Source organism: Rhipicephalus sanguineus, chromosome 7, assembly GCF_013339695.2.
Source record: "Rhipicephalus sanguineus isolate Rsan-2018 chromosome 7, BIME_Rsan_1.4, whole genome shotgun sequence".
NCBI lineage: Eukaryota > Metazoa > Arthropoda > Arachnida > Ixodida > Ixodidae > Rhipicephalus > Rhipicephalus sanguineus.
The window spans coordinates 129,934,589-129,945,225 of NC_051182.1; the positions used below are offsets into that span (position 1 = coordinate 129,934,589).

The 10,637-nt window shown below is 48.2% G+C and overlaps 1 protein-coding gene across 1 annotated transcript in view; it reads left to right on the plus strand.

Annotated features, from left to right (window-relative positions):
* The first annotated feature begins 709 nt into the window (after positions 1–709).
* Positions 710–10,637, plus strand: part of LOC119399024 (fatty acid synthase-like) — a 57,892-nt gene continuing 47,964 nt past the window's right edge. The window contains exon 1 of the mRNA XM_049417502.1: positions 710–998. Within this exon, the coding sequence (XP_049273459.1) occupies positions 710–998 (289 nt within the window). The remainder of the gene's footprint in view (positions 999–10,637) is intronic.

Sequence of the window (10,637 nt, forward strand, 5' to 3'; positions counted from 1 at the left end):
TCGATACCTTTGAGGATATGCTTCACTTTCTCCTCTTCGCTCATGGAGGCATTGACGCGGGAGCAAATATTCACTACATCCTCGATGTAGCTGGTGTACGTCTCACCGGGCTGTTGAGCACGCTGGCGTCGACGTTGTTCAGCGCGCAGCTTTCGTAAAGTCGGGCGGCCGAAGACTTCTGCGATCGCTGTCTTGAAGTCAGACCAGGTATGGAGCTCACGCTCGTGAGTGTGAAACCAGAGGTTGGCGACGTCAGAAAGATAGAATATGACGACACGGAGTTTGGCCGGGTCATCCCAGTTGTTGGTCTCACTGACGCGCTCATATGTGGAAAGCCAATCTTCCACGTCAGCCTCACCTGTTCTGCTAAAGATAGCAGGGTCACGGTACCGCTGAATGGCGCCGCTGGAGCTGGAAGCCTCGGCAGTGTCCGGCTGACTGGTGGCAATGTCGGTCATTGCAGCGGTTGAAGCAGCGGGCAACGTTCGGTTACGAAGCTCCAGGTTGAGGTCAGGGATTGCAGGAACCTCCACCAGATGTCGTATGACGGTTTATTAACAAAGTACTGACGACTTGTGCAGTCGAAGTAGCACCGGTCCAACAGGAACGCAGACCACGCGCACAGCAACAGACGATCGAGCGTGGCTTCTTCCTCCTATTCACTACACAAGTATGAACCAAATCGCCCAGCAGCAAGTTGTACTGAAATATGAGCTACGCTGCTACAGTGCGCCGTCCAGTTCCCCCTCCACAACCACGTCAAGGCATCACATCGCTGCAGTTCCGTCGCCAGACACCACCGCCGCCTCCGCCACTGACGCCCTACCATCCTCCTGTCGGCCAACACTACGCTCCGAGGAAGACCGATGTTTGGCGCTTCCCTGACCACTGCCCGCTATGCTACCACTGCAGGGAAGCCGGCCATACGTACCGCCGCTGCCATTACCGCCAGACGAGAATACGCGGATTCGCCGTCAGCGCACCTTGCCCACAGGATGGTGAGTGGCCACGCGGCATCGCCAACTAGCTGGCTGACACTGAATGGCCACCTCGACGTCCGCCGCGTCCTTCGTCGCCAGGAAGCTTCCGGTCTCTCCATAGACGACCGCAGTACAACGGTCCTAACCGGGGCCGTCCCGCCAGCACATACCCCGAAATAACTATCGGCAGCGATGGAGATGTGGTTGCTGTACCACGAACTACCGAAGATTCTCCGCTGCCTAAGATGCCAGTGCGACGAAACCTTACAAACACGCCGCAAGCCACACATGGCCCTGATACGAAACCTCGCGTCCTGGAGAAGACCTGACGACGCGATGTAGAAGAAACAGGACACTCCGCCCTAGCCGTGATCCAACGCCTCGACTACCACAACGCAAGACGACGGACCAGCGTCATCGACGTACTATTCGACGGCCACGACGTCACCACTCTCGTCCACTCTGGAGCCGACTATTCCGTTGTCAGTGGACCGTTCGCCACGAAGTTCAAGAACGTTAAGATAGCTTGGCAATGCCCCGCAAATGGGACGGCTGGAGGCCATCTAATAACGACGGCTGGAGTCCGCACAGCGAGAGTCACCATGAATAACCGGACTTATCATGTGATCTTTGTAATCCTGCAACTTTGCTCCAGAGACGTGATATCTGGGATGAACTTCCTAAGTCACCACGGTGCCATAATTAACCTCAGATCTCAGTCGGTAACACTAACCTCAGAAGAAGCGCTGCCGCCCTGCATGACACCAAGGAACTACGCCTGAATGTGCTTGACGAGCAGGTAACTGGTCCGCCTCTCTCCAGAGCCATCATTTCCATCGGCAGCGAAGAAACCACGGACTTAGAAGGCATCATCGAGGGCGCCCAGCACCTGTTGGTCAATCGTGACATTTTTGTCGCAAGAGGAATAGCCAAGCTTCATGGAGGAAAACCAGACGTGATGCTCACAAATCTCAGCAATGACCGAAAGCACGTTGACAAATTCAGGCCAGTTGCATTTATTGAAGAAATCGTGGGAGCCAGCAACGCTTTCGCCCTCACCAATTTTACTGAAAATTTTGCGACGACGCAAGGGCCAGAACCCGCTTTGGACGTCAACCCAAGTCTGTCCCAGCACAGGCAAGAACAGATCAAAGTCCTTCTCCGACAATTCAAAGACTGCTTCTCGTCGTTATCGCGAATTCGACAATGTCCGGTTGCGAAACACTGCTTTATAACCTCAGACTGTGCCCGTCTGCTTCGTCAGAGCGCCTACTGAGTTTTGACAAGAAAACGTGTGGCCGTTAAGATACAAGTCGACGAAATGCTACGGGACGACATCATCCAGCCGTCCAAGAGTCCGTGGGTGTCTCCCGTGTCGTTAGTGACGAAGAAGGATGGGACCCTACGTTTTGGCGCCGCTTATCGTCGCCTGAACGAAATCACGAAGGACGTGTGCTTTCTCCCAGGGAAAGACGACGTCTTAGATCGACTCCACAACGTGAAGTACTTTTCGTCTATAGACCTCAATACCGGCTACTGGCGAATCGAAGTCGACAAGAGAGACCGTGAAAAGACTGCCTTATATTACGCCAGACGGCCTGTTCTGGTTCAAGGTCATACCCTTTGCTCGTTGCTCGGCACCTGCTACGTTCCAACGCGTACAGTACTGGATACAGCACTGGCTGGCTTGAAGTGGCAGATGTGCCTTGTGTACTTGCACAACGTCGTTGTGCATGTCTCCGACGAACACCTCCGGTGCTTCGAAGCTGTACTTCAAGCAGTCAAGACCTACGGGCTCATCAAGCCAGAAAAGTGCCACTGCGCGTACAAGGAGCTCTTGCACTTGGGCCACGCCATTAGCAAGTCTGGAGTTCACCCCTACCGGCGCGAAACAGCTGCCATCGCTGCCTTCCCTCCACCCAGGGCTGGGCAAAGATACCTTGAAATTGTATCGCGATACGATGCAAGATACTCAGGCAAGAAGTATTTCAGATACATATACAAGATACTACAACACTGATTGTATCCGATAGGATACATTTCAACTGTATCTTAAGATACTTCAGTACATTCGGAAATTTGTTATATATCTATGCAGTGTAGCACTAAACGCTTATGCACTAAAATGTTGGCTTGAAAATTCATTAACTGCACTGATTTTGTTGCATTCAAATAGAATATTAGCAAAATACTAGTTTCATTCCGAAACAACTTATTGGCTTTGCTGTAGCTGCTGAACATCACAGCTCTTTATACACTTGCTGATAGCGGTTTTTGCCTGTCGCTTTTGTAATTGATGCGAGTCACTGCTCTGCTTGCCTACCAGCTAGCGAGTTGTAATACAATCACAAGAACTTCAATAAGAAGTCTCCGTACGATGGTGGGAATACCGCTGTGGAGTTCTACCTTGCCCGTAAACGTATTGTGGTTTTCGCAATAAAGTATCACCAGGAAGGTGTACGTCACTAAGAACATGTGCAGCGAAGAAACGCTTCAGACGTATTGTACAACTGCACAAAGCGCCGCAGGACACCGCCGCTATTCCCACTCTTGCTACTTATAGCTGCGATTACCTTGTGATTAGTAATAGTAAATGAATTTATGGAAGCCTCAATGGGGAAAAATATATCTAAGCAAAATAGAAAAACGATTCCGTATCAAACACAGCGAATAAGTATAGAAACACGATACAGGCGGCACCCCCAAGAACTAATAACTATCGTGTTTTACGTCCCAAAACCAGGATAGCATTACGAGAAACGCTGTAGTGAAGGGCTCTGGATATTTCGACCACCTCGGGTTCTAAAACCTAAATATGAGCACACGAACTTCTGGTATTTTCCTCCCATCGAAGTGCGGCCGCTGCGACCTTCGGGTCAGCAGTCAAGCACCATAACCACTAGACAACCAACACCTAATAGGAATGACAAATAATGTCAGCACCTATGGAAAAAGCGTAAAACGTCTTGTTGGGACGCTCATGAGAAAAAACAGAGCATAACAATGCTTCACACAAGTACCTTTGCTAACATATTCAATATGGCTCCTAATAATTTACATTATTTTTCGATGGAGGCAAAAACGCTTGAGGCCCGTGTGCTTAGATTTAGGTGCACGTTAAAAAACAAACACCAGGTGGCGTCTCACCACGGCGTCTCTCATTTTGGAGCCACCTAAAAGCGCTGGGTAGGAAGTCTGTCACAATGCAACAACATATGGTAGATGAAGGAGGAGATAAATTGGAAGGATATGAAGCGCTAGGTTACATCCGAAAGATAACAGCCGATTCGTTTAAAAAGGTCCCCCAGGGGATTCCCCCGGTGAATAAAAGTACGCAAAGGAGTGCAACCGACGAAGATGTAGTACTAGAGAATTTCAGTTGGAAGAAGGCCGAAGGAAAAATTCCTAAGCGCACTACTCCGGGCTTAGATGGGGTTCCCGTCAGCCTCATTAACGAACTCGGACATAACACTAAAGAAGCACTGCTGAAAGCCGTAGAAAAGTGCTTACAGGAGAGGGAAATACCAGACAGTTGGCGAAAAAGTAGAATGAACTTAATCTATAAAGGCAAGGGAGTAAAGGATAACATTCGCTCGTATAGACCGCTAACAATTACATCGGTGCTATACAGGTTGGCGATGCAGGCAGTAAAATTAAAAATAGAAGCGTGGGTAGAACAAAATGATATTTTGGGAGAACTTCAGAATGGATTTCGAATCGACAGGCGGTTAGACGATAATCTGTTGTTCTTACCTAGTGTATAGAAATATCTAAAATAGAAAACAGGCCCTTATACGTAGCTTATCTAGATATCACCGGGGCGTATGACAACGTTAATCAGGAAATTTTGTGGGATATATTGAAGGAAGTGGGCATAGGTGACGACTGTGTACAGCTTTTGAGGGAAATATACCGAGAAAATACAGTTTGTATAGAATGGGAAGGAATAAGTAGCAAGGACAGCGTTGAAATTAGCAAGGGGCTGAGACAGGGATGCCCTTTGTCCCCGCTGTTATTCATGCTGTACATGGCGAGGATGGAAAAAGCGCTAGAAGGTAGCAACATTGGATTTAATTTGTCACACAAACAGGTCGGAGCGATGGTTGAGCAGAAGCTTCCAGGTCTATTTTATGCTGATGACATTGTCTTATTTGCGGACAGTCAGGATGATATACAGCGACTGGCACATATATGCGGAAGGGAGTGTGAGGCTCTAGGACTAAGATTTAGTGCAACAAAATGTGGATTGATGGTATTCAATGATCACGGAGACCATACGGTCTTAATACAGGGCCAAAAAATACCGAGGGTAAGCGAGTAGAAGTACCTCGGAGTATGGGTAAATGAGGGGGATAGATATATGGAGGTACAAGAGAAAGCATCGGTAGCAAAGGGAAAGAGGAATGCTGCAATTATGAAGCACAGTGCTTTATGGGGATACAATAAGTACGAGGTGCTTCGAGGGCTGTGGAAGGGTGTGATGGTTCCGGGGCTTACATTTGGGAACTCAGTGGTGTGCATGAAGTCAGAGGTGCAATCAGGAATGGATGTAAATGAAAGGACGGTGGGCCGCCTCGCCTTGGGCGCTCACGGGAAAACGACAAATGAGGCGGTAAGGGGTGATATGGGATGGACAGGCTTTGAAGTGAGGGAAGCGCAGAGCAAAATGAGATTCGAAGAGAGGCTGAGGAAAATGAGGAAGAGTAGATGGGCAGAGAAGGTTTTCACGTATTTGTATAGAAAAAGCGTTGACACGCACTGGAGAAAAAGAACTAGGAGGCTCACCAGTAAATATACGGCTGGCAGTGCGGGCGATATGGCAACAAGGAGCATTAAGCGGAAGGTCAGAGAGGCGGAGAGGACTTATTGGATGACAGCGATGGAAAAGAAGCCGGCTCTGAGTAACTACCGAAAAAGAAAAAACGAAATAAGGAGGGAAAGGTTTTATGATAATTCAAGGGGAAGCGCTTTACTGTTTGAAGCGAGGTCGGGCTGCCTTAGAACGCGTAGTTATAAAGCGAGATTTAGTAACGAAGAACAATGTACATGCTGCGGGGGAACTAAGGAAACGATGGAACATGTACTGATTGAATGTGGCGATATTCACCCAGGTATACGTGTGGGCACGAGTGTATACATGAAGCCTTGGGCTTTAGGGACAACAATGGAAAACTGAACACGCCCGCGATAGAAATAAGTAAGAGACGGTTAGAGGATTGGTGGCAGAAAAGTAGAGATAAAGTACAAAAATATATAATTGGGGGAAAAAAAAGGTCATTCTGCCTTAAGAGGCAGAGAGATGGACCGTAAATTTATATTTTTTGGTATAATAACATAGATTTAATCAATGTAGATAAGGCATTAGGACAACATGAAACAAGGAAGTTTTTTTTCTTTTTTTTTTCTCCTTCGAGCCTGGTGGCAGACATGTCAGCGCCCCGTTATAAAGGGGACGCTCATAGCATCCATCCATCCTTCCATCCATCTCATAATCATATCGTGGTCTTGGGACGTTAAACCCCAACAATTATTATTATTATTATTATTATTATTATTATTATTATTATTATTATTATTATTATTATTTACTTTATAATGCAAACTCAATTTTGCTAGTTTACTTAGTAGTAAGCAGGATTTTTGTTACTGTATAATCCATGCGCGTCCGGATTATTATGTGTGCGTTCACAAGATCGCCTTTACATAACAGTAAATTCAAGTGGAATATAAGTATCTAAGCAGTAGCAGAAATGATGCAGGCAGTTAAAAGTAGAATAAAACAAGGAGCTTACCTTGGCAGTGCTTTAAAGACATATAGAGATGTAGAAAAGACGTATAAAAACACGACGTATCAAAGAAATAAAGACGTATAAAAACAAACAAAATAGAGACTTAGGTAATGTATTGGATGGGAAAGCAGGACAGCTAAGAAAGAACTTGTGCAAACAATCAAATTATGATTTTAAATCTGAATAAAAGAAAAAGAAGTGTACGCCAAGATAGAGTCTGTTAGGTGAATGCTTGCTCTGTAAGGTTCGGCATCGGTACCGGTGGTGCTATAGCTGTTAGAATCTTCTTTTCATATAAGTCAGTCTCAATGCATGTCAGTAAAACTTACATCCACGATGTCCTCCAAATCGCCGATGTGTGAAAGCCACGAGACGCAAGGCAAACCCCTATTCTTGCAAGCTTCAGACATCGTAACGAAGCACCACGCAAGAGAAACTTGGATAATTACACTACAGCGGAATCAGAATGCGTGCGAACGAAGCCGCACGCATTGGAGTACGCGGCACAGGACAGTGGCTAAGTACCACATGTCATGGCACTGAAGCAACTAAGAAGAACAAAAGAAAGAAAACAAAAGGGTCAAGGTTGGGCCTTGACCTTAGCGCGCTTTTTTATCGAGACGACGCGAGCGCCACCACGTGACTCTGATCCACCAATAGGGATGTTCAGAGCTCATCGCTTATCCTCGCTGGAAAGCTCCGGCGGAAAGATAAAATAACGTCACTGCCCTAGTTTTATTCTGGTTACTTAGCGGCAGCAGTATCAGCTTCAGAAGCGGAATTCAGCCAACCTTTATTGTTTCGCACGGTGGTTGTGCGATCGCAGTATCTTGTATCTTAAGATACACGATATATTTTTCAATGTATCGGAAATACAGATACTGATACCCGTCTTGCGAGACGTATTACGATATAGATACAAGATACCCAAACAGTATAAGATAGTATCTAAGATATATGTATTTTCGATACTGCCCAGCACTAGCGCCGCCCACCGACGAGAAGGCCACACGCCGATTTCTCGGCTTGTGCTCCTATTACGGACGCTTCGTCAAGAAATTTCCACGTATCGCCGAGCCACTAACTCACCTCACGAAGACCGACGTGAAATTCAGGTGGGAAACAGCGCAAGTCAGCACATTTCAAGAACTGAAATGACGCCTGAAGACGCCTCCGATACTTGCGCATTCCGACAAATTCGCCGATACGTAAATCCACATAGACGCAAGTAGCCCAGGACTCGGCGCCGTGTTTGTGCAGTGGACTGACTGAATGGAAAGGTTTATCAGTGATGCTAGCTGTTCTCTATCTGAGGCGGAAGCCAACTATTCTACAACAGAAAATGAGTGACTTGCCACCATCTCGGCTACATCTATGTTTCGCCCGTACCTCTACGGCACGTGTTTCAAAGTTGTGAGCGACGACCACGCCTTGTGTTGGCTAGCTAACTTGACAGACACTTCAGGTCACCTCGCACGGTGGAGCCTGAGACTTTAAGAATTTGGCATTACCGGCGTTTGCAACTCCACGAGACGCCGACTGCCTGTCTCGTGCCCCCGTCGGCACACCACCGCAGGACGACCAGGATGATGACTGCTTCTTGGGAACCATAAGTGCCGACGACTTTGCTGAACAACAGCAAGCCGACCCGGAACTCAGGGGCCTTGTGGAGTACCTCGAGCGCAGAACCGCTATTGATCCGAAAGTATTCAGGCGAGGATTGACGTCATTTTTTGTGAAAAACGACGTCCTCGTAAAGAACTTTTCTCCAGCCCGGGCCAACTACCTTATCGTTGTACCATCCGCACTGCGACCAGAAGTTCTGTAGGCCCTGCACGACGACCCGACGGCTGGCCATCTCGGATTTTCCCGCACTCTCGCGAGGATACAAGGAAAGTACTACTGGCCACGCCTTACCGCTGACTTCGCTCGTTACGTGAGGACATGCCAGGACTGTTAGCGACGCAAGACACCGCCGACAAGGCCAGCGGGACTTCCGCAGCCCATCAAACCACCTCGCCGTCCCTTCCAGCAAATCGGTATGGACTTACTGGGGCCGTTCCCGACGTCGACTGTCGGAAACAAGTGGATCGTCGTAGCTACCGACTACCTCACCCGCTACGTCGAAACAAGAACCCTGCCCAAAGGCAGTGCCGCCTAGGTTGCGAAGTTCTTCGTTGAGAACATCGTCCTTCGTCATGGCGCCCCAGAGGTCCTCATCACTGACAGAGGTACGGCCTTTACTGCTGACCGCACTCAGGCGACCTTGGGATACAGCCAGACATGCCATCGCCGGACTACCACCTATCACCCACAGACCAATGGCCTCACCGAGCGTCTAAGACCATCGACGACATGCCGGCCATGTACGTCGGCGTCGAACACAAGACGTGGCATGCCATCTTTCTGCTGGTGACTTTTGCATACAACACGGCCGTGCAAGAAATGTGCACATGATGCCTTACTAGCTGCTCTACTGAAGAAACCCGGCAACGATGCTCGATGCCATGCTACACAACCTCACCGTCGAAGAAAACGTTGACGTCACCGTCAACCTTCAGCGCGCCGAGAGAGCCGGACAACTCCCCCGCCTGCGCATTAAGAACCAGCAAAAGAATGACAGCCGTCACTAGAATCTTCAAGGACGCCATATAGAATACCAATCCGGTGTCCATGTGTGGGTCTGAATGCCAATACGCCGACAAGCGCTTAGCGGGAAGCTTTTTCGACGATACTTCAGGCAGTACAGTGTACGACGTCTCGGCGCGCTTGACTACGAGGTTGTCCCCGACGGCATGAAAAACTCTCAGCGGCGCCAGGCACGCCCCGAGGTCGTGCATGTGGTGCACCTTAAATTGTTCTTTGCGCGTCAAGAAACCTCAGGACTCTAGTTTTTGCTTGCTTTATTGTTGTTCTTTCATATTGCATGCATTGTTTTCACTGCCATGTTCTTCTTTAAACATCGAGCCGATGCTTTTCCAGAAGGGGGCATCGCCACGCGCGTTTGTAAACTTTGTGGAGATGTGTTCGTCTTTCAGCCACAAAAACTGTTAGCAGCTCTCGGTGCCGACTGCGCCGCCACGCTTGGTAAGCTTCGCGCTTGTTTGATATCATTCTGTTAAGATTACGCTAAGGGCGCGAAGAGTCAAGTTTATTCGAGAGCTTACGTGAGCACCAGCGATAACGCTGGAAGGTTCGATTACTGCTTTATAAAAGACGACGCGCTCTGCCGATGATCAGATTATCAACGGCCGACGGTATCTTAACCGATATTCGTGTACAGCGTGTATAGCTTGTACTCTGACTGTTCTTTTCCCGGGCACAAGTTCGCCCAAATAAACAGTTTCGTCCTGAACACGCCGACTGCTACCTTCGTCAACGTCAAGAACAAGTGACAGTATTGAACAGATACTTGTTAGAAACCTTGACATAGATCTTTGTGCCAGAGTTGTTATGCATGTGGACGATTTTGTTGTATTGTTATACGGTTCCAACTCTGTGACCCCTTATGATTAGGTGAACCACGTTTTATCAATCTGTAGATAGCATGACATGACAAGGGCTTGCTATTCTCGCACGGGCTAACTAGAGACAGTCATTTGGTGTTTTTAGACATTAACCTGCTACTAAACGCTACATATTCGTGCTAGATTTACAGCCTCCATTGTTGTTGGGACCCCCTGCCTTATGAATCAGCTGACTGAGAAGCTGTGAAAACAGCTCTTGGGACAGTGTCTCTCTGGTCTGCGTTACTGAAGCCACGCGAGCGCGTTATGGACGCCAGTTTACAGTCGCACTTTTCAAGGCGGGTTGCAGCTGGTTTCGTTTCAGGGGTCATGACCAGTGTGTCCTAGCTAGAGCACTGCAC